The following is a 24484-nucleotide window of genomic DNA, read 5'->3' as shown; positions in this document are numbered from 1 at the left end:
TATATAGTTATTACTTGTTTTCTTCTAAAAACTGTGGCTCAGTCAAATGTGTGGTTCCATGGCAGTAAATTATCAAGTAATAGTGATCAATATTTACTGAGGCTTTACTGTAGGCCAGATGCTATTCTGAGGGCTTTGTTGCAACTGTTTCCTTCCTTGCCTTCCACCCCTCCCAGGGTCCTGAAAGCGAGGCAGTGCATCACAGAAGTCAAGGGCGAGGAGTCCACACCTAGATACTGGATCTTGGTTTGAATCCTGGTTTTGCTATTCACTTTCTCTGTGTCCTTAAGCCGCTTAACCTCTTTATGCTTCAATTTCCTTATCTTTATAGTGGTGATAATAAAACCTACCTTATGTGGTTTTAATGATGACTAAGTTATAATATATTAAGAAATGCTTAGAATAGTGACCGGTATTTAGTAAATTATTATTATTATTATTATTATTTTTTGAGACGGAGTCTTGCTCTGTCGTCCGGGCTGGAGCGCAGTGGGGTGATCTCGGCTCACTGCAAGCTCCGCCTCCTGGGTTCACGCCATTCTCCTGGCTCAGCCTCCCGAGTAGCTGGGACTGCAGGCGCCCGCCACCACGCCCGACTGATTTTTTGTATTTTTAGTAGAGATGGGGTTTCACCGTGTTAGCCAGGATGGTCTCAATCTCCTGACCTCGTGATCCTCCCTCCTCAGCCTCCCAAAGTGCTGGGATTACAGGCGTGAGCCACCGCACCCGGCCGGTATTTAGTAAATTCTTACAAGTATTAGTTATTACTGTTGTTGCTGTTACAGCTGTCATTCTCTTTTCTCTCTGTCTGCTTTCTTGTCTTCATAAGCTCACTTACCTCCTATTGCACGTTCCTGGGCTCTGTCCTTGACCTACACTCCCTCCCACTGTGGCCTGATCCAGTCTTGAAGAGTCAGGTGCCAGCCCTGTGCTGATGACTTCCAAACCTGTTTCCAGTCCACTTGCTCTCCCTACAAACCTAGATCCCTACAGACAGCTGCCTTGTGGACATCTTCACAAGCGCCCCAAACCCAGCATATTCAAAATCGATTGTCATCTCCTCCCTCCTTCTTCATACTACTCTACCTGATTTAATTTCTCTGTGTCTTAGTTTCTTCATCTATATGATGGGATAATACTTACTTCATAGGGTTGTTATGAGTATTAAATGAGATAGTTCATGGGAAGCACTTAGCATAATGCCTGGCACATATTTAAGAAATGTTAGCTACTGTAATTGTTGTTGTTATTTCTTGTTCCTGTCTGGTGAATGACATCAATATCCCTCCAGTAACCCAAACACAAAACTTAGAAATAGTCTTGATTTACCTTCCCCTGCACCCCTGCACCCCACCTAATCAGTTATTTCCTAGTACTGTTGCTGCTTTATTTGGGACCCTTATCTTTTTTTTTTCTTTCTGTTTTTTTTTTTTTTTTTTTTCTTGAGACAGGGTCTTGCTCTGTTGCTCAGGCTGGAGTGCAGTGATGTGATCATAGCTCACTGCAGTCTCAACCTTGTGAGCTAAGTAATCCTTCTGCCTCGGCCCCCCAAGTAGCTGGCACTATAGTAGCTGCATGCCACCACACCTAGCTAATTGTTTGTATTTTGGAAACAGGGTCTCACTGTGTTGCCCAGGCTGGTCTCGAATTCCTGGGCTTTAGTGATCCTCCCGCCTTGGCCTCCCGAAGTGCTGAGATTAGAGGCATGAGCCACCATGCTTGGCTTGGTCCCTTATTCTTTCCTAGTTCCTGAAACAGCTTCCTAAGCAATCTTTGGTCTTACTTTCTATAATCTTTTTTTTTTTTTTTCATTCTGTTACTAGTGAGATCTTTGTAATGCACATATCTGATCATGCCACTACCTGGCTTGAAATTCCTTTGTGATTCCCCATAGGATTTTGTCCTGAAAATAAATTTGTTAGTGTAATGCTTCCTGAACTTTGGTGTCCATCTGAATTACTGGGAATCTTGTTACAGGGAAGATTCTGACTCAGTAGGTCTGTGATGGGGCATGAGACTGCATTTCTAACAACTCCCAGGTGATGCCTGTGTTGCTGAATTGAGAACCACACCTTGAGCAGTGAGGCTGTAATACACAGGCTCTGTATGACCTGCCTTCGACCTAGGCCTAGCCTCATCTCTCCTGTTTCCCTCCTGGCATTCAGTCTTTATTTTAAGTCAGGAGCTTGCCAACTTTGCCTTCTTCTGATTTCCACCATTCCCCTGCTTTATAAATAATTATTTTCTTTTAATAAAATAATTATTCTTTTTTTTTTTTTTTTTTGAGACGGAGTTTTGCTTTTGTTGCCCAGGCTGGAGTGCAATGGTGCCATCTCGGCTCACCACAACCTCTGCTTCCCGGGTTCAAGCTATTCTGCCTCAGCCTCCCCAGTATCTGGGATTATAGGCACAGGGCACCACGCCCTGCTAATTTTTGTATTTTTAGTAGAGATGGGGTTTCTCCATGTTGGCCAGGCTGGTGTTGAACCCCTGAGCTCAGGTGATCTGCCCATCTCGGCCTCCCAAAGTGCTGGGATTACTGGTGGGAGCCACCGCACCTGGCCAGCTTATTCTGTAGCCTCGTGATTAAGAATTATAATCTTTTTCTAAACCTACTGTCTTGGCTTGATCTTTCACAACACTAGAGTTTCTGAGACTTTACTATGTGTAGCGATCATCTGGAATACTTTTTTTTTTTTTCTTTTCCTGTGGAGACAGTCTTGCTCTGTCACCCAGGCTGGAGTGCACCAGTGTGATCTCGGCTCACTGCAACCTGTTTACCAGGATGGTCTCAGTCTCCTGACCTCATGATCCACCTGCCTCAGCCTCCCAAAGTGCTGGGATTACAGGCGTGAGCCACCGCACCTGGCTCTTTTTGCTATTTTTAAAGGCAACTGGAAAAACTGCCTCACTTATATTAAAACATAATTGAGAGTCTTCTGTGGCAAAAGATGTTCCATTACCTTTGCTAATATTAAATGGGTGTGAAACAGTATAGGAAATCACTCGCAGAATTACTTGGGAACTCTTTTCCTTTAAAATAAACTATTTTAAAAAGTATAAAAATAATAAATGCCCAGGGTAGAATCTTGGAACATTTTGAAATGCAAAAGAAAAATTGTATGTAATCTCACTGTCCTCAGATACTCTTAATATTTTGATGTATGTCCTTCTTGTCTTTTTCTCTCTCTCTATATATATATTTTTTAGCAAAATGCTTTACTTTGTGAATACTATTTTGTGGCAAGATTGTTTTCTCTAAGAAGTCTATTGTGAAGGTTTTCCCATGCCAATACGTGTTATTCTACAGTGTGTTTTTTTCATGACTTCAGAGTGTTATATTGCATTAATTAGTCATATGTTACTCAACCAGACCCCTGTGATAAGGACTTCTAATTTTTTGACAGTTTACATTTAAACTGAAGATAACCAAAGCCTTTGTGTGTTTGTTTACAAAGAAATAAATTATAGTCATTAATTAATTTGACTGTAATTGCAAAACATCCCATTTTTCTACTATAACAATATTGGTATAAAAACTTGGTGAATTATGGTATCAATGTTAAGATTAATCTAGTTAGGTCTTAGAAGGCCAAAAAACAAACAGAAATATCAAAGAACTCAGGAATAAATCCTTAAAAATAGTTATGTATTTGGAACCTCAGAGTATGCCAGGCACAACAGCTTACTAGAAGGCAATTCTCCAAACTACAGAGGTAGATAGGTTAAGATTATTAATCAGTGGGCCAGTTAGTTCCAACCTGAGAGGGTAAAGGATCCCTTCCTATTCCAGTATTTTGGAAGCCATATGAGCATGAGTTGTATTCTCATGTTAGCTGATGAGACTATCCCTGAGTAATTAAAGGCACTCAAGATTTGTCAAGCTCTTGCATGCATATTTAATGGGAGGATAGCCTGGTTACTCAGAAGCTGTTGGCTTTAGAAATGGAAAGGTTGACTTAGGCTAAAGGAAGGAGAAATATAGCAGAGGCAGTTATTCAAGAAAAAAACACATGTACTGAATCAGGAGAAGTAATGTGGAAAATAATCTCTGAGACAGACTGTGATCTTGAAAGATCTGAAAAAGAGTTATTTAGTTAATGTATTTCAAATAAGCTCCCCTGGTTTGCAGATTCCGTAATTAAATATTTCTCATAATGAGTTTACAACTGAAATGTGTCTGGGAAACTGGCCAGGGGTTTTAAGGAGCCTGGTTCTTCAGAAGGCATTCGCTTCCCTTGGGTCGGAGGTGGCATCTCCTAGGGCTGAAGAGTTTTCTGAGTCTGTGTAAGGAGCAGTGCCTTAGTCTCAGGAAAATGAGCATAGTCTGTGGACAATGCAGAAGTTGCCTCCTCAGTCACTGCCGGTGGGAGTCACTGAGGTCCAATTTGTCTTTTGGAGCTGGGGCGTCTGCTAGGGTGTGTTTAAGAAGGACCTGCACAAAACCTGTATAGTACAGCTTAACTGGTTAGATTGAGGATTAGGATGTCTCATTTGAGTTCATGAAAAATCAAAGCGAGGGGTACAATTAAATGAAAGTCAGTGACTGTTTCACAAATCTGTAAGACTCATTTGTAATCTGTGCCATTCTATACATTAGACTTAGGTCAGTGGTCCCCAACCTTTTTGGCTCAAGGGACAGGTTTCATGGAAGACAGTTTTTCCACAGACCTGGGGAGCGGGTGTGGTGATGGTGATGGTTGGTTTTGGGATGAAACTGTTTCACCTTAGATCATCAGGCATTAGTTAGATTCTCATGAGAAGCATGCAACCTCGATCCTTCGCATGTGCAGTTCATAATAGGGTTCATGCTCCTACGAGAATCTAATGCCACTGCTGATCTGACAGGAGGCGGAGCTCAGGCGGTATTGCTCACTAGCTCACCACTCACCTCCTGCTGTGAGGCCCGGTTCCTAACAGGCCAGGGACTGATACTGGTCCGCAGCCCGGGGATGGGAGACCCTTGACCTAGATTCTTAAAATAATATTGTCCTTAAGGTTAAACATTTCCAAAAATTCTTATTTGATTTATCTGTTGGTTATGTTTAAGAGGATTTTATAAGGTAACCATGATAGACTATGGTGAAACTTAATAGATCTGAATGAGTAGAGGCTAAATTAATTATTTTAAAATATATATATGGTGAAATAGATGGAGTAGTTTATTAAACATGATTCCAGCTTGAAAATGGCTTCAGTGGGGCAGCAGTTAAAGTTTTCTAAGTTTGAAATTGCGTAGATTTGAGTTTGGTCAGAATGTGTGGGCTATATGTAGAAAAACAGAGTCTCAGCCAGAGTACTGGAACTGCTGTGGTGAATGGTTTTCATTTTAGTCAGCTTAATTCCTTAAGTAGCCAGTTGTCCTTTGGTTTTCATTCTTCACGGCCATAGCAGTGACATCAGGTGCAGCTGGAGCTGAAAGTAGAAGGGTTATGTTAATTAATTCTAGTGAAACAAAAACTGCCTCAAATAATTAATGGAATAATAGTCTCATTAAAAGACCTTAGAGCTTTTTTGTGTTCTTTTTTTTTTTCTCCAAGAGATTAGAGAAGGAGAATGGCACAGATTGTTCACTTGAGACCTTTTTAAGCTATTGATCCATCTTAAGTCCTCATCTGATGCCTCTGATTTCAACGTGAATCATTCAGGCCATGTAGTGATTTTCTCTTATTTCGTCTTGAGTCTGCTCTCTCTTTGCCTTTGGTGACAGTTTTCAAGAGAGCAGTGCCTGAACTTTGGCTTGTTAGAATCTAAAAATGGCACCTATTCTATTTTCTTATTTACAGCTGTCATATTTTAGTTTAAATACAGTTGACCTAGCAAGCAAACATTTGTGTGTTACAAGTATGGGACAAATACCAGGTGGGGTTGTCTGCCAGGTTATTGGAGGGAGAGAAGAGGCTTGTATGTTCCCATCACTGTTTTCTTTGCTAATTATGCTGTCTGTCAGCTGATCATGCTGTCCTGGAGTTTTTTTGTTTTTGTCTTTCTTCTAAATTGTTAAAGAAAGATGCCTTATTAAACAGAGATTAGCCAGAGTTGGGAAAAACAGCTGGAGAGACAAGCAGGAAGATCCTTATATGTGATCATCTTGGTTTTCCAACCCAATATGAGGACACTGTCTTTGAGTAAACTAAAAAAAGCGTTTAATCTGGCCAGGTGCCTGGGTCTCATGCTTGTAATCCCAACACTTTGGGAGGCTGAGGCAGTTGGATTGCTTGAGCCCAGGAGTTCAATTCAAGCCAGAGCAACATGGTTAGACTCCGTCTCTACAAAAAATTAAAGACTTAGCTGGGTGTGGTGGCACATGCCCGTAGACCCAGCTACTCAGGAGGCTGAGATGAGAGGATCGCTTGAGCCCGAGAGTTGAGGCTGCAGTGAGCCGAGATCAAACCACTGCACTCCAGCCTGGGTGATAGAGCAAGACTCTGTCTCAAAAAAAAAAAAAAAAATTACAAAAAAGTTTAATCCACTTCTAATTTTAATAATACATGAGGAGAGAATAGGAGAAAATAACATATAACATACGGCTTATGGTTTTTTGGGTAGATAAGAAGATACAGATTTCATTGTATTGTTGAAAGTATGCAAGGATCTTATGTGTGTTTGGGAGCTAAATTTCTGGAAACATAATAATAAAGATGTAAAGAAAAAGACAGTAAAAGAAAAAAGGAAGCATAAAAACCTAAAATAAAAAGCTAAGTATGGTAGTTTGAGACTAGAGATTTGGGTATAATTAACCACATGTGTGTTACCAGCTATGTGTGGAGCAAACAGGGTTATTGTTTTGGCGGGGGGTGGGGGCGAGGTGGGGAATAATAGCCCAATAATTCAGGGAACCAATGGTATGCCAGTGTGCTGTGGAGGTAGCAAACTCACAGTAGATGAAACAGAGGAGGGATTTAGAACACATAGGACTAATATAGATGTATATTTATGTTTCTACTTTTGTTGTTTGTACCTTGTGTGTTGTGATGCCTTTTTTGGTGGTTTATTTTGTCGGGTTAGTTCTTTTTTTTTTTTTCTTATAAAACCCTAACAAGGTTTGTTGTAATGTTATCAAAGCTTTCATAAAACTAGCTACAAAATCCGTTTGGATTATCTGATTCTAAGTTTTTGAAAGATATTGAAACAGCTTTGCCATTTTAGGACTTTGTGAACTAGAAATACTATGGAAAGAAAGTAGAGAAAGACAATTTACGATTTATAAACAAGAGTTAAACTTTACAAATTTGAATGATTAAATAACAAATACATAAAATGAATAAGAAACACCGAGGAGAACAAATAAAATAACAAACAGTAATGTAATATGGTTAAGGGCATGATCTCTAGAGTTAGGTTGAGCTTCTCCTTGTGTGACTATAAGCAAATTAGTGAATGTACTTACCTGATAGGACAATTGAGAGATTAGATACATACATATATATGTAAAGCTGAGTACTTGGCATACCATAATAGAGTCCCTTAGTGTTAACTCTTAGTATTATTGGCTTGTCTATTTTAAATACTTTGTAAAAATCTATTTTCTTATTTAAAGAAAAATGGTAGCCCCAGATAGATCTCTAGTTATCATACTTTTTTTTTTTTTTTTTTTTGAGACAGGGTCTCATTCTTTTGCCCAGGCTAGAGTGTAGTGGTGGAATCATGGCTCACTGCAGCCTCGACCTCTCGGTCTCAAGTGATCCTCCCACTTTGGCTGGCACTACAGGTGCATGCCACCATGCCTTGCTGATTTTTGTATTTTTTTTTGTAGAGTTGGGGTTTTGCCATGTGGCCCAGGCTTGTCTGCTCCTAGGCTCAAGTGATCCTACTGCCTTGGCCTCCCAAAGTGCTGGGATTACAGGTGTGAGTCCCTGCACCAGGCCCTTATTACACTCTTAAAGCTTCTGGAACATTTTAGGACATCAGCTATGTACACTATTACAATTTTCCCTTCATTCTAGATAGGATTTGGCTATGGATACTGTTTCAGTTGTAATCTGTCTACACTCAGCACTGTCAGCACCATCTGACAAAGCTGTAGCTTTCATTCCCGTCCCTTTTTAATGTCTCCTTCATTAACATTCTTAACCGGTTTTCTGCTGGAAAGGAGAACTGTATTCTAAACCAGGACTTTTAAAGGTCCTGCACCTAGTTGTAATTAACTAGCATAATTAGCATTTTATGTGTAATATAGACGTGTGTCGTAAACTGTTGTTTGAATCCTAAAGCCAGTTCCAAACCCATTTCTCTTTCTGTTATAGAGGTTGGAAGACAAATATGCCTTTTTCTAACTTCCCTTGCAGTTAGGGCTAGCTGTGTGATTTAGTTCGGGCTTTTGTGATATAACCAGAAATCTTCTGGAAGACCTCTATGGGGTGGGGGGGCGGAAGAGGGGGGAGGTAGCTTCTCCCATAAAAGGAATAGAAACATTTGTTTGTATGTATACTCTCTTCCATCCTTAAGTGTGGAATGTGATGTATGGAGTTGTGGCAGCCAAATTGTAATTATAAGGCAACAAGCCTCAGAATGAAAAGCTAACAAGCTAAGAAGGTAGAACAGAAAGAAAAGACAGAATCTGAGTTCTTTTTTTTTTTTTTTTGAGACAGAGTTTCATTCTATAGCCCAGGCTAGAGTGCATTGGCACAATTTCAGCTCACTGCCACCTCCCCCTCTCAGGTTCAAGCGATTCTCATGCCTCAGCCACCTGTGTATCTGGGATTACAGGTGCAGGCAACCACGCCGGCTAATTTTGTATTTTCAGTAGAGTCGGGGTTTCACCATGTTGGCCAGGCTGGTGTTGAACTCCTGACCTCAAGAGATTCACCCTCCTTGGCCTCCCAAATTGCTGGAAATAAAGCATGAGCCACTGTGTCTGGCCAAGGGACTGAATTTTTTTTTTTTTTGAGAAAAGGTCTCACTCTGTTGCCCAGGCTGGAGTACAATGGCACGATCTCGGCTAACTGCAACCTCCGCCTCCCAGGTTCAAGTGATTCCCACACCTCAGCCACCTGAGTAACTGGGATTACAGGCGTGTGCCACCATGCCCAGCTAATTTTCATATTATTATTATTTTTTTGAGACAGAGTCTTGCTGTGTTGCCCAGGCTAGAGTGCAGTGGCACAATCTCGGCTCACTGCAAAACCCGGCTCACCTCCCGGGTTCAAGCCATTCTCCTGCCTCAGCCTCCTGAGTAGCTAGGACTACAGATGCCTGCCACCACGCCCGGCTAATTTTTTGTATTTTTAGTAGAGATGGAGTTTCACTGCATTAGCCAGGATGGTCTCCATCTCCTGACCTCTGATCTGCCTGCCTCAGCCTCCCAAAGTGCTGGGATTACAGGCATGTACCACCGTGTCCGGCCTAATTTTCATATTTTTTAGCAGAGAGAGGGTTTTGCCATGTTGGCCAGGCTGGTCTCAAACTCCTGACCTCAAGAGATCTGCCCGCCTTGGCCTCCCAAAGTGATGGGATTACAGGTGTGAGTCACTGCACCCAGCCAAGAGTCTGAGATCTTTTTTTTTTTTTTTTCAATCTTTCAAACTTTTATTTAAATGTCATGATCCAGGATGGATTTTAGATCTTGTTGAAAGCAGCCACATCCATGGACTGCACATAGTCCTCAAATGCAGTGATCTGCTCCTCCAGCATATCTGTTCCAACTTTATCATCTTCAACTACACACTGTATTTGAAGTTTCTTAATTCTGTATCCCACTGGAACTAGTTTAGATGAGCCCCGGACTAAGCCGTCTGCTTGAATGCTTCTGACGCCCTCTAATTTCTCCATATCTGCCTCATCATCCCAAGGTTTCACATCTAGTAAGATGGTAGACTTGGAAACAAGTGCAGGTTTTTTTGGCTTTCTTTGTTTCATATTGTGCAAGACGTTCTTCCCTTAGCCTCTTTGCTTCTTCACTTTCCTCCTCCTCATCAGATCCAGAGAGCTCAATGTCATCATCATCTTTACTATCTGTGTAGCTCCACTTCCTGTAGTGTCTTCCACATCTGCAGGACCATACTTGCCCAAAGCTTTCTTCACTCCTGGCAGGCTGGCCTTTTCCTTTTCGTAAGACTTGATGTGATTATACCAATGTAGGGCATGACACAAGTCGGCAGGCAGTGGGCGAGGCGCTGCTTCAAATACTGCCACATCTGTTTGTGATGGCACATACCCCTTGATGTAGCTCTTGTCTTCCAGGTAATCATTGAGCACCTGGAGGCCAGTGGGGCTTTTCAGGTCTGCACAACCCATGGCGTTGGCTGTATCTGAGAGTTTTTCATGTACAAATTGGGGGCCCTGAATTAAGTGGCCCACAGATGGTCATTGGACCTTTCGCTGCATTTGGAAATAAATTAATAAAATAGGCCTGTCTTAAATTCATACCTCTACAGCTCCCAAAGATGACGGGAACTGCCGAGTCTGAGTTCTTAACGACATTATTGAGCTGCCAGAATAGCCCTGAGATAACCTTTGGACTTCTTGTTAAGGATACAGACTACTAAGAGTCTAAGCTACCTGTCAGACTTCTTTTTTTTTTGAGATGGAGTCTCGCTGTATCACCCAGGCTGGAGTGCAGTGGTGTGATCTTGGCTCCCTGCAACCTCTGCCTCCTGGGTCCAAGCAATTCTCTGCTTCAGCCTCCTGAGTAGCTGGGATTACAGGCACCTGCCACCATGCCCGGCTAATTTTTGTATTTTTAGTAGAGGCAGGGTTTCACTAGGTTGGCCAGGATGGTCTTAATCTTCTGACCTCATGATCCACCCACCTCAGCCTCCCAAAGTGCTGGGATTACTAGTGTGAGCCACTGCGCCCAGCATTCTGTCAGACTTTTCTGTTCTTGTAGCTGAAAGCATTCCTAATTTAAGATGTGGCAGCTTCAGTGTGAATAAAGTTGATATAAAATTGGAGAATTTGTCTATATGGTGTTATTTAGGCACAGAAATACAGGTAATATGGGAATATGACAGCATTCAGGGGGTGAAAGATCAATTCTAGTCATGCTTTGGACATTGCAAAACATAGGTATTAATGCCAAAGTATCCAGTCCTAGTCATAATTTCTAGGTTTTCTGGCTACCTCCTGAGTCCTTTCCCACTGCACTTACGGCATTTTAAAGTGTTACCTTCCCCAGGCTTAGAAACCTGAACATAACAGAGGCAAGGATTGAAGTTTCAATAATATGGGAGAAGCTGGGTATGAGTAAGAGTGAGTGGGTAGAAGATATCAATTAAAAGATGAGTGTGTAGAAACCATACCAGTCTTCTAACCATCGTTGTTTCTAGGATATCCCAAGCTTATGGTAGCTACATATTCTTGAATTTCAGTGAGGGAAAGAAGAGAACAAGATATTAAAAAAGACAAAAAAAAAAAAAAAAGGAGAAGGAGAAACAGCAGTAACAGCCTTTGAAGGCCTAGAAAATGTTCATGCAAGCATTAAAAGCTCCTTCAACTTAGGAGTTCATTTTCACCTGGTTTCTGAACACTTATGTGAAGTTGATGGTAAAGCCATGCCGATCATATGCCATTCCCGTTAAGTTTTAGATTAATGATAAAATGTTTGGTAAATTTGTTCATTTGGTATGGAAAGTTAAAGTAGAGGTAGATAATACCTCTTAGAAGTGAGAAAATACCCAGGACCCTTGTGGAAAAAAAGTAGTTAGGAAATTAAGAAAATTTGACCATATCAGGAGATATGTAAGTTTCCACTTGCTTAATTTTTTTGATTCAGTTTTTATTTCATTCAGTTTTGTTGTTTCTAAAATTTATTTTTGTAAATTTCTTATTATTTTTTCTAGACATGGTCTCGCTCTGTCACCCAGGCTGATGTGCAGTGGCACAATCTTAGCTCGCTGCATCAACCTCCCAGGTTCAAGTGATCCTTCCACTTCAGCCTCCTGAGCAGCTGGAACTACAGACATGAGCCACCACCATGCCTGGCAAATTTCTTAATTTTTTTTTAGAGATGGGATCTCACTGCATTGCCCAGGCTCAACCCTTGTCCTGAGCTCCTTGACTCAAGAGATCCTCCCACCTTGGCCTTCCAAAGTGCTGGCATTTACAGGTGTGAGCCACCATGCCCAGCCTAAATTTATTTTTTATTGATACATAATAGATGTACGTATTTTGAGGGTAATGTTATAATTTAATACATTGATATAATTTGTAAAGGTCTAATCAGTGTAATTGGGATAGCCATCACCTTCCCTATTTGTTTTTTCTTTATGCTAGAAACATTCAAATTAGTCTGTTAGCTATTTTGAAATATACAATAGATTATTGTAACCTGTAGTTATCCCACTGATCTGTTGAACACTAGATCTTATTTCTTCTATCAAACTGTATATTAATATTTATACCCATTAATCAACCTCCCTTTATCTCCTCCTCCCTGCTACCTTTCCTGGCCTCTGGTATCCACCAGTCTACTCTCTTGTCTTCATGAGAGTACTTTTTTAGCTCTCACATATGAATGAGAAATGTGATATTTGTGCCTAGCTTATTTCACTTAACATAATGACCTCCGGTTCTATCCATGTTGCTCCAAATGACAGGATTTCAACTTGTACTTAAATTTGTATCGTTTGCTGAGACTTACAGGGCAATCTCTCTTTCCTTAATCATAAAGGAAGACACTAATTCTTTGTGTAACTGAAGAAATCAACCAAAATGTTATTTACTAATGGCACAATGAGAGAATTGTACTTTAAATGGAGGCTGACACTTGCAAACCCCTATATATGTTCATCTGCCTTTTACATTTGTCAACTAGATTGGTAGCCTCTCTGTTCTCTTACTAAAAGTTTTGGAAATGGCTGGCCTTACTGATCAGACACTTCTGTAGATGTGGCATGGTCAGAGGTTACATTATTTCTGGTTTGGAGAGAGAAAGAGAGTTTGTAAATGCGCTGTAGGTAAATATGGCAAGTCTGCAATTATAGCACTATTCAATATTTAGATTTTATGTACAAGTGATACAGAATGATTACGAGCTTTATTTTATATTTTGTCTCTCTATTCTTCAATGTTAGACCCTGAAGTGCTTTTGATCTTATTAGAATCCGTTTTGTCTTAGGTTTTGTGAATTTAAAAAAAATTTATGTATGTATGTATATATGTATGTATGTGTGTATGTATGTATTGGGATGGAGTCTCACTCTGTTTCCCAGGCTGGAGTGCAGTGGCACGATCTTGGCTCACTGCAACCTCTGCCTACCGGGTTCAATCAATTCTCCTGCTTCAGCCTCCTGAGTAGTTGGGATTACAGGTGTGCACCACCATGCCTGGATAATTTTCATATTTTTGGTAGAGACGAGATTTCACTGGCCTGGCTGGTCTGGAACTCCTGACCTCAGGTGATCTGCCCGCCTCAGCCTCCCAAACAAAAATTTAATATTAGTTTATATATATAAATACTATCTTGACCACTATTTAAAAAAGGTAATTAACAGCATCTCATATTAATATGGATAAATGTCCAGGATATATTGTTAAGCAGAGAAAAGTAAAATACAGTGTGTGTGTGTGTGTGTGTGTGTGTGTGTGTGTGTGTGTGGGTGTGTCTGTGTGTATGCCTACGTTATGGAAGTTTATACTAGACTGTTTAGACTGTTTAAAAGAGTTTTTTCTGTGGGTGAGATTTTGGGGGATTTTAATTTTCTATTAATACTTTATTCAATTATGTAATATCTGAATTTTTATAATCAACATACATTCTTTTATAATCAAAAAACAAATATTTTCTTTTTTCAAGTAGTGTGAACAAATATATTTCTTTTTCAATTTTATCTTATTTTTATTTTTATTATTTAGAGCCAAGGATTTGTTCTGTCGTCCAGGCTGGAGTACAGTGGCACAATCATACCTCACTGCAGCCTTGAACTTCTGGGCTAAAGCAATTCTCCCACCTCGGTCTCCCAAGCAGCTGGGACTACAGACGCACCACCATGCCCAGCTAATTTTTGTGTATTTTTTTGTAGAAACGGGGTCTCATTATGTTGTCTAGGCTGGTCTTAAGCCCTGGGGCTCAAGCAATCCTCCCTCCTTGGCCTCCCAAAGTGCTGGGATAACAGGCACGAGCCACCACACCTGGCCAAAGGTATTTCAAAGAGACATTTTTGAGTTAAAAGTTTTCTGGCCAGGCGCAATGGCTCATGCCTGTAATCCCAGCACTTTGGGAGGCTGAGGCGGGCGGATCACGTGAGGTCAGGAGTTGGAGACCAACCTAGCTAACGTGGTGAAACCCGGTTTCTACTGAAAATACAAAAAATTAGCTGGGCATGGTGGTGCATGCCTGTATTCCCAGCTACTCAGGAGGCTGAGGCAGGAGAATCACTTGAACCCAGGAGGCGGAGGTGGCGGTGAGCTGAGATCATGCTATTGCACTCCATCTTGGGCAAAAAGAGTGAAACTCCATCTCAAAAAAAAAAAAATTTGGCAAAGGATTTGAATAGACATTTCTCCAAGAATATATTCAAATGGCTAATAAGCACATGAAAAGATGCTGAACATCATTAATCATTAGGGAAATGCAAATCTAGCCCACAATGAAATATCATTTCATGCCTATTATCATACAAAACAAAACAAAAACAAACATAACAAGTGCTGGAGAGGATGTGGAGAAACTGGAACTCTTGTGCACTGGTGGTGGTAATATAAAATGCAGCCCCTATAGAAAACAGTATGTCAGTTCCTCAAATTTTTATTTATTTTATTTTTTATTTTTAAGAGACAGAATATCCCTCTGTCACCTACGCTGAAGTGCAGAGGGGTAACTATAGCTCACTGTAACCCTCAAAATCCTGTGGTCACCCAAGCAATCTCCCTGCCTTGTTCTCCCAGAGCACTGGGGTTACAGGTGTGACCTACTGTGCCTGGCCCCCTAAAAAAATTAAACATAATAATTAACATATGATCCAGCAATCCCACTTCTGGGTATATACCCAAAAGAATTCAAAGCAAGGTCTCAAAGAGATACTTGCACATCTGTGTTCACAGTAGCATTATTCACAATGGCCAAAGGATGGAATCCACCCAGTGTCCATTGGTGGATGAATGGATAAACAAAATGTGGTATATTTATACAATGGAACATTATTCAGCCTCAAAAAGGAAGGAAATTCTGAAAGATGCCTCAACATGGATAACCTTGAGGACATTATGCCATGTGAAATAAGCCAGTGACAAAAGATACATACTGTATGATTCTACTTACATGAAGTACCTAAAGTAGTACAATCTGTAGAGACAGAAAGTAGCGTAGTTGTTCCTGGTGGCTGAGGGAAGGGGAAAATGGGGCGTTCATTTAATGGATATGGAGTTTCGGTTTTGGAAGATGAAAAAGTTCTGTGGACAGATGGTGGTGATGGTTACACAACAAAGTAAATGCATTTAATACCACCACTGAAATGTATACTTAAAAATGATTAAGATTGTAAATATGTGTATTTTATCACAATTAAAAATAATAATAAAAAAAGAAAATCCATTAATGCTTCAGAATCTTCCCCAAACTTTTCTTGGCCGTGCTCTTTGCAAGTTGTTATTTTAAAAGCATAAATATCTTTAATGTCTTGTAGTAAACCAGTATCAGTCCTTCCTTCACTGAGAATGAGATAGGTAGCTAGAACTGGGGATGGAGGAAAAGCTGCTTCAGGAGTAAAAGGGCAAAGAAAAAAGGAGATACTTTGGGCCACTAAAAGCAATTTCAGTCACATCACAATTTTGCCTTGCCTTGACTCTGCCCCACAAAGCCTAGAATCTAGTAGTATCTTTAGTTTTTAAAAATCTTAAATGATATCTTACCTTTGATATGCTTTATGGAATTCCTGACTACATTCCTGAGCCAGCAAGACATTTGTAGAAATTCATCAAGTCTTTACCACTGCTATTCCATTAGGGGTTAATATGGGTGAGTATTCACATAATAACCTTGGTATGGGGTTGGTACTTCTAAACATCAAATAAAGGCAAACCATAAAGGAAAAAAATTGACAAGAATATAAACAGTTTCAAGCTCTCTACAACAACATGTTAGAAAGGACATTAATAAGCAATCTGACAGAACAGGAAAATATTTTTAATTCTTTGGTTCAGGGCTCAATATCAATATATAAAAAGTAATAAAATCTGTGAGAAAGGCTAACACCTTAATAGAAGAATAGAAAACACTAAGGCATTTCACAAAAGAAACTTAACCTGTAAACATTGAGAAAGTGTTCAACTCATTAGTAATGTAAGAAATGCAAATTAAAATGAAGAGGCTTTTTTTAACCAAACAAATTAATAAATATTTTTTAAAATCATGCTTATTTCTTAGGGAATTGAATACTATCATAAACTGCTAGTGGGAGTAAAATTGGTTCAATCTTTCCATAGGGCAATTTAGCACAATATATGTATCAGAAGCCATAGAATTTTTCACACCCTTTGAGCTAACAGTCATAATTTTAAGAATTTATTTTCAGGAAATAAGCATGAGTGAATATTGGAAGGATGATTATGTCAGTGCTGTGGAATAGTGTATCCAAGTGGAGATAACGTAGATGTCCAGCAATAGGGAATTGTTTACATAGGTTATATCTGTACCTACTAGTGTTTTATAATTTTATTTAGTCTTCTCAAATAATTAATTTTTGGCTTTGTTGATTTGTCTTTATTGTACAATTATTTTCTAGTTTGCTGATTTTGTGTTTATCTTTGTTATTTTCTTTTTTCTACTTTCTTTAATTTGCTATTCTTTTTCTAGCTTCTTGGGATGAATGCTCAGACATTGCTTTTCAGCCTTTCTTCACTTCTAATATATGATTTAAGGATGTAAATTTCTCTCGAAGCAACAGTTTGGCTATATTTCTCAGGTTTTGATATGTTGAATTTTTATTATTGTTCATTTATTTATTAATTTCCCTTGATAGTTTTTCTGTGAATCATTTCATAAAGAAATGGGTTTACTGAGTCCCATTACTTCGACCTCTGCCGCCGCCGGTGCCGCAGCCACCTCTCGGGAAGAGAGGAAGAGTTAGAGGAGCCCACGTCACCTGTCACCCAGTATCTCCAGCCGCGCGGTCCCGAAGAGTGTAAGATGTTCGCCTGCGCCAAGCTCGCCTGCACGCCCGCTCTGATCCGAGCTGGATCCAGAGTTGCATACAGACCAATTTCTGCATCAGTGTTATCTCGACCAGAGGCTAGGACTGGAGAGGGCTCTACGGTATTTAATGGGGCCCAGAATGGTGTGTCTCAGCTAATCCAAAGGGAGTTTCAGACCAGTGCAATCAGCAGAGACATTGATACTGCTGCCAAATTTATTGGTGCAGGTGCTGCAACAGTAGGAGTGGCTGGTTCTGGTGCTGGTATTGGAACAGTCTTTGGCAGCCTTATCATTGGTTATGCCAGAAACCCTTCGCTGAAGCAGCAGCTGTTCTCATATGCTATCCTGGGATTTGCCTTGTCTGAAGCTATGGGTCTCTTTTGTTTGATGGTTGCTTTCTTGATTTTGTTTGCCATGTAACAAATTACTGCTTGACATGTTGGCATTCTTATTAATTACGGATGTAATTCTGTGTATCTTACTGTGACTCCGAAAACTGTAGTATTGGTGTCATGGAAATGTACGTTATTTCCAAAGTCATTTCATTAAAGATGAAAACTTTTTTTTTTTTTTTTTTTGAGGCGGAGTCTCGCTCTGTAGCCCGGGCTGGAGTGCAGTGGCCGGATCTCAGCTCACTGCAAGCTCCGCCTCCCGGGTTCACGCCATTCTCCTGCCTCAGCCTCCCGAGTAGCTGGGACTACGGGCGCCCGCCACCTCGCCCGGCTAGTTTTTTGTATTTTTTAGTAGAGACGGGGTTTCACGGTGTTCGCCAGGATGGTCTCGATCTCCTGACCTCGTGATCCACCAGTCTCGGCCTCCCAAAGTGCTGGGATTACAGGCTTGAGCCACCGCGCCCGGCCTAAAGATGAAAACTTTAAAAAACAAAAACAAAAACAAAAACAAAAACAAAAAAAACACAAACAAACAAAAAAAAGAAATGGGTTTACTTCCAAAAATTTGGCAGTTTTTAAGTTATCCTTCTGCTCTCAATTTCTTTTTTTTTTTTTTTTGAGACGGAGTCTTGCTCTGTTGCCCAGACTGGAATGCAGTGGCATGATCTTGGCTCACTGCAACCTCCACCTCCCGGGTTCAAGCAATTCTGCTGCCTCAGCCTCCGGAGTAGCTGGGTCTACAGGTGCACGCTGCCACGCCTGGCTAATTTTTTGTATTTCGGTAGAGACAGTGTTTCACCATGTTGCCCAGGCTGGTCACGAACTCCTTAGCTCAGGCAATCCACCCACCTCAGCCTCCCAAAGCACTGGGCCAATTACAGGCTTGAGTCACCGCACCCAGCCAATTTCTTCTTTTAAATATTTAAATTTTATGTATGTATGTATGTATGTATGTAAGCTATTTCAGGACATCTGCTCTCAACTTCTAGCATAATTTCGCTGTGAACAGTGAACATACTCCATTATCTGTGTATATTTTTTGAAATTTGTTGAGACTTGCCATCCTGACTCCTCATTCCATCTGCTGCCAGCTGCTCTTAACATTTTTTTCTAGGGCTGGGTGCAGTGGCTCACACCTGTAATCCCAACACTTTGGGAGGCTGAGGTGAGTGAATTCCTTGATCCCAGGAGTTTGAGGCTAGCCTAGGCTACATGGTGAAACCCCGTCTCTACTAAAAATACAGAAATTAGCTGGGCATGGTGGTGCATGCCTGTAGTCCCAGCTACTCAGAAGGCTGAGGTGGGAGAATTGCTTGAGCCTGAGAGGTGGAAGTTGCAGTGAGTCGTGATTGTGTCACTGCAATGCAGCCTGGGTGACAGAGCAAGATGACTCTGTCTGAAAAAAAAAGCTGTTTCACCCAAGATCACACCCTCTTGCAGGGCAGCCTGTATCTAGTGACTGACTGGTTGTTGCACAGGTTTAGTAAAGGCCTATCCCCATTGTGCCAACTCAGAACTACCCTGAAGGAAAGGCATTCCGGTTTCACAGCACCTCATGGGGTTGACTGAGGGAGGCATTGTGTTCTTCTCAAATTGTGTATTTAATACAACTTAAACTTTCCTGAGTGATGAGTCATCAGTAGTCCAATAGTACAATGAATCCCTTATAGTCTACTAAGGTGTTATGGGATATTTGCCCATATACTAAACTACCTCAAGTCAAAATATTTGGAGGGCCTGTATCCTTCATTATAAGGTTATCAACCCTTACTTTTTGTTGTATTTTCAAAGCTTCTCTAGATCCCTGTATTTTCACAGCTTTCCTTCTGTAGTGAATACTCTTTGGAGGGTCTTTCTAGATTGTAAGAACCTTCTTTAATCCCCAGCCATTTTATAACTTGACTTCCTCTCTCACCTTAGCCACAAGGGGCTGGACCGGGAGTGGCAACGCGGTCATTCCGTGTCCATTTCCTGTAACGTTTCCAGGGGAGGAAGCTTACTGTCTGTAGTTACACCTGTAAACTCGAAGCTCAGGAGCTATGCAGTGGGCATCTTTTAACAGCCACGTGGCCTGGAAAGCACGGGGGGCAGATATACACAAATGAGCAGAGACAAGAAACCGAGAGGGATGATGAGCCGTCTCAGCCCTGTTTCCAGTCCTGTCTGAAGCACTGTTCCTGTTTTTGGGCTTCATGAAGGGACCTATATCCTTATAATCTTCTTTGCCTGCCTTAACTTAACTCAAGCCAGTTTATGCTACTTAGGACAACATTAATTTTCTTTTTTTAAGAAAAAAATTTCTCTCTCTCTTTTTTTTAAATTATACTTTAAGTTCTAGGGTTCATGTGCACAATGTTCAGGTTTGTTACACATGTGCTCTGTTGGTTTGCTGCACCCATTAACTCGTCATTTACATTAGGTATTTCTCCTAATGCTATCTCTCCCCCTGCCTCCCACCCCACACCAGGCCCCGGGGTGTGATGTTCCCCACCCTGAGGACAATATTAATGTTCTAACTTTAAACTCAGATGAACTTGGAAACTGTATAACAGATAAAATTATAAAGTAAGGCTAGAGGTAGAGTTTTTGAATGAAAACAAGGGATTCTCTCCCAAGAAAAGCTTTAATGCATACAAGGACTTTATGCCTTCTCTTTTGACCACTCAGAGTCCATTTTTGCTTCTTAAACTTGTTTATCTATTTACTTATCTTAATTGACAAGTAAATACTATATATATTTATGGCTTACAATATGATGTTTTGATATGTGTATACACTATGGAATAGCTAAATCAAGCTGTTTAACATATGCATTACCTCACCTTTTTTTTTGTGATGAGAACACAAAATCTACTGTCAACAATTTTCAGATATACAATATATTGTTATTAACCATGATCATCATGAAGTGCAATAGATCTCTTGAACTTATTCTTCCTGTCTAACTGAAATTTTGTGTTTTTTGACCAGTAGTTCCCCAGTGTTCCTGACCCTCAGCCTCTGGTAATCTCCATTTCACTCTCTGCTTCTATAACTTCGACTTTTTTACAATTCACATATAAGTGAAATCATGCAGTATTTATCTTTCTGTGACTAGCTTATTTCACTTAACATAATGTCCTCCAGGTTCATTCATGTTGTCCCAAATGACAAGACTTCCTCCTAAGGCTGAATAGTAGTATTCTATTGTGTGTGTGTGTGTGTGTGTGTGTGTGTGTGTCTGTGTGTGTATAGAGTATATTTTCATTATCCATTTGTTACTGGACACTTAGGTTTGCTTTGAATAGTTGAATTTTAGACATTTTAAAGTCAATTTAATTTTTTTAGTATTTTGGGCTTAAATATATTTTGATATAGGTCAAAAAATAGGGATATATATATATCATATATCTCAAGAATGAATGCTAGCTAACATTGAAGCTTGTAGATAGTATAAGGAAAATTAATTTGCCAATTGGACATTGTTGAGAATTATGTTATTGTTAACCTTTAACATTTATTGTAAAGTCTATGCAATACTTGTTCTTGCTTATGCATTGAAGTGCTCAGGTAGATACATTCAGCAGAATCCTTAAAACTTGCCCATAGCTTGGCACCTAGCACCTAGGATAATAGATAACAAGAAAGGCTGGGCACAGTGGCTCATGCCTGTATTCCCAGCACTTTGGGAGGCCGAGGTGGATGGATCACCTGAGAGCAGGAGTTCGAGACTAGGCTGGCCAACTTGGCAAAAACCCGTCTCTACTAAAAATACAAAAATTAGCCGTGATGGTGTGTGCCTGAAGTCCCAGCTACTTGGGAGGCTTAGTCAGGAGAATCTCTTGAACCCGTGAGGGGGAGGATGCAGTGAGCCGAGATGGTGCCACTGTACTCCTGACTGGATGATAGAGCAAAACTCTATTAAAAAACAAAACAAAACAAAACAACAAGAAATAACATTAGATCTTTTATTTAATCATGTTATTTTGAATGACCTCTGTGACTAGATGCTATAGTATATTTGTAACCCAACACTAAATGATTTCCATTGGTAAGAAAGATCTGTGGGTGTTAGCAGAGAACCAAGAAGACCCTTGGTCCCTTGTGTGTATGTGGGCTTTGTTCTGGTCCCCAGCCAGAGATTTCATCTTATATTTTTGTTCATATTGGATAACAGATTGCAGGTGGATTAGTGAAAAGCCATCCTTAGTAATAGGGAATGTTTTGATGATGAGTCATTAATACTTTTTGTTTGGAGATCAAAGATGGCACCATTCAGTGATAAACATGTATTTCCTTCATATGATATAGGGAAGATGTTTGACCCTGTATTGCTGATTTACTCTGGTCTTCCCTGCCTCATTCTTTTCTGTCTATTACAGGTCGACATCTCAGATTGTGGGGCGTTGAAGCGAGGGGCCAGGCGGTGAAGCTTTCTATGCTGGAAGTTTGCTCTTGGGCTTTTAGTTGTTTTTTTCTACTCTTATATGATACAAGCTAAAATATGGTTTCATAGTATTTGTGTTTCAGATAATTTATTATTGAATACAGATTATTTATAGTTTCAGATAAAGGATATACTTTTGCCCATATTTCCGTCACTTCCTTTAATTCTTGTCTGTGGAGGCTGCGTCAAGTCTCAGAATGCACAATATTTCTAGTGTGTGGACCTTGTTGTCGAGGTTTTAGACACACTGAGCCTAATGTCTTCTAGAGTATAATATTGTTGTGTAAGCAATTATCAGTGCTAAAGAATACATTTTTTTTCTTTTTTTTTTGAGACGGAATCTCGCTCTGTCGCCCAGGCTGGAGTGCAGTGGCACGATCTTAGCTCACTGCAACCTCTGCCTCCCAGCTTCAAGCGATTCTCGTGCCTCAGCCTCCCAAGTAGCTGGGATTAGAGGCGCCTCCCACCATGCCCAGCTGATTTTTGTACTTTTAGTAGAACAGGGTTTCACCATGTTGGCCAGGCTAGTCTCAAACTCCTGACCTCAAGTGATCTACCTGCCTTGACCTCCCAAAGTGCTGGGATTACAGGTGTGAGCCAACACGCCCGGCTCCAGTAATAAATTTTTGAAATGGAAGAAACATTCTCCATTCTTCGTTAATGTGCTATGGGAAAGAGTGGCTACATATTTATTTTATAGCTCTGAAATTAATGATTCAAAGTATAATATATCTCATTTGCAATGCTCCATAGATTGTTGAAGATCATTTGCCAGCCACTTAATCTGTGGCTATAATTAAATTACTCTCAAACTTCTAACTCTGAGATTTAGTTTTTCTTGGACGAAAGACTACCTTTTCTATCTCTATCTTCCAAAACATGTTAACTGACTCTTGAGAGTCCCAATCAAAAGCCTTTTTCACGTATGGCCTGCGCTAACCTTTCTTCCCTCAGGCCTTGATGATAGATTAAGGGTTCCATAAACTCTGCTTCTCATCCCTACCAGCCTATAGGCTTTGTTGACTCATAGCCTAAGCACTAACTCTGAGTTTTCCCCTATGTTTAAAAACAACCAAAAGTTTTTATTATGGGAAAATCTAACCTATATACTAAAGTAGAAAGAACAGTACAATAAATTCCCATGTAGCTGGGCCCCGACTTCAACAATATCAACTCCTGGCCAGTCTTATATCAGCTATACCCTCACCCACTTTTGCCTTTCCATATTATTTTGAAGCAAGTCCCAGACATACTGTTAATTCATCCCAAATATTCCACAGTGTATCTGTGCAGAAAAGAGCATAGCAGGCCTGACTGCTATCCTTTGAAAGGCCTGACTGCTATCCATTGGAAGATCTGTTTACAAGGTTGGCCCTTGGCAAACATCTGGGAATTTGGATTTTGGAAGGGTTCTCAACCACCCTAACTAGTAGTAGTGTACTGCGCCTAAGCTTTGTGTGCAAACTACATGGTTTATGGTGAATACTTGCTTTCCTTCTGGGAGTCTGGAATCTTGGTAAGTGCTATACAGAGTGAGCCTGTGTAACCTGTCCTCAGTAAAAACTTTGAGCAATGTGTCCCTATGAGCCTCTCTGGTAGACAGCATTATTGTAACTGGCTGCTGGGGGAATTAAGCCCATCCTGTGTGACTCCACTGCGAGAGGGCTCTTCGAAACCTGTATTTGGTTTCCTCTAAACATTATCTCATGCACCTTTTACTTTTGCTGATTTTGCTCTGTGCCTTTTTGCTATAATAAATCTTGGCCACGAGTACAGTTATATGCTGAGTCCTGTGAACCCTGCTACCAGATCACCAAACCTGAGTGTGGTCCGGGGATCCCTAACAGATTATCTCTAACGTAAGCACTTAAAAAAATCTGTATATCTATGTATGACCACAAAACCATTATGACACCTAAAAATGTTTATAATTCCTTAATATTATCAAATATCAAGCCAATTTTTGCATTTCCTATTGTCTCATAAATGTCATACTCTTTTTTTCTACTTTGTTCTAATCAAGGTTCAGGTATTGCAACTGGTTGATACTTATTGTAAGTCTCAAGCTATAGATTCTTACTCTATCTTTTTCTTTTCTTTTTTCCTTGAAATTTATTTTGTTGAAAAAACTGTATAATTTTTCCTGCATAGTTTCCCACAGTCTAGTTTTTGCTAATTATATTGCCATGGTGTAGTTCAATGTGTTGCTTTGTAAATTAGTTGTTGGATCTAGATGCTTCTTGTGTGAGTTTTTGAAAGCCCAATGCCTTCATATATCCTGAGGATATGCCTTAATTTCCATTTGATTAATGTTTGCCAAGAACATTGATGTACTTGGATAAAAGGGGATTAAACAGTAAATATCTTTGTTTTCATTAGCATGAGACAGATCTTCTGACACTTGGAGCCTGACTCATCTTACTTTAGAGAATCCAATAAAAAATACATGGCTTAGGCCGGGCGCGGTGGCTCACACCTGTAATCCCAGCACTTTGGGAGGCCAAGGTGGGCGGATCACGAGGTCAGGAGATCGAGACCATCCTGGCTAACACAGTGAAATCCCATGTCTACTAAAAATACAAAAAATTAACTGGG

General features: G+C 40.3%; 2 protein-coding genes and 1 pseudogene across 5 annotated transcripts in view; 2 read left to right on the top strand and 1 right to left on the bottom strand.

Annotated features, from left to right (window-relative positions):
* The window catches only part of MYO5A (myosin VA), a 220963-nt gene that overhangs the window by 12497 nt on the left and 183982 nt on the right, over positions 1–24484 (top strand). The window lies entirely within an intron of this gene.
* Positions 9498–10353, bottom strand: LOC695908 (elongation factor 1-beta pseudogene; annotated as a pseudogene).
* On the top strand, positions 16938–17633 carry LOC696144 (ATP synthase, H+ transporting, mitochondrial Fo complex, subunit C3 (subunit 9)-like). The gene has a single exon (XM_001086288.5). The coding sequence runs from the start codon at positions 17066–17068 to the stop codon at positions 17489–17491; it is 426 nt and encodes a 141-aa protein (XP_001086288.3). The 5' UTR covers positions 16938–17065; the 3' UTR covers positions 17492–17633.

Source organism: Macaca mulatta, chromosome 7, assembly GCF_049350105.2.
Source record: "Macaca mulatta isolate MMU2019108-1 chromosome 7, T2T-MMU8v2.0, whole genome shotgun sequence".
NCBI lineage: Eukaryota > Metazoa > Chordata > Mammalia > Primates > Cercopithecidae > Macaca > Macaca mulatta.
This window is presented reverse-complemented; position numbering and strand designations above follow the sequence as displayed.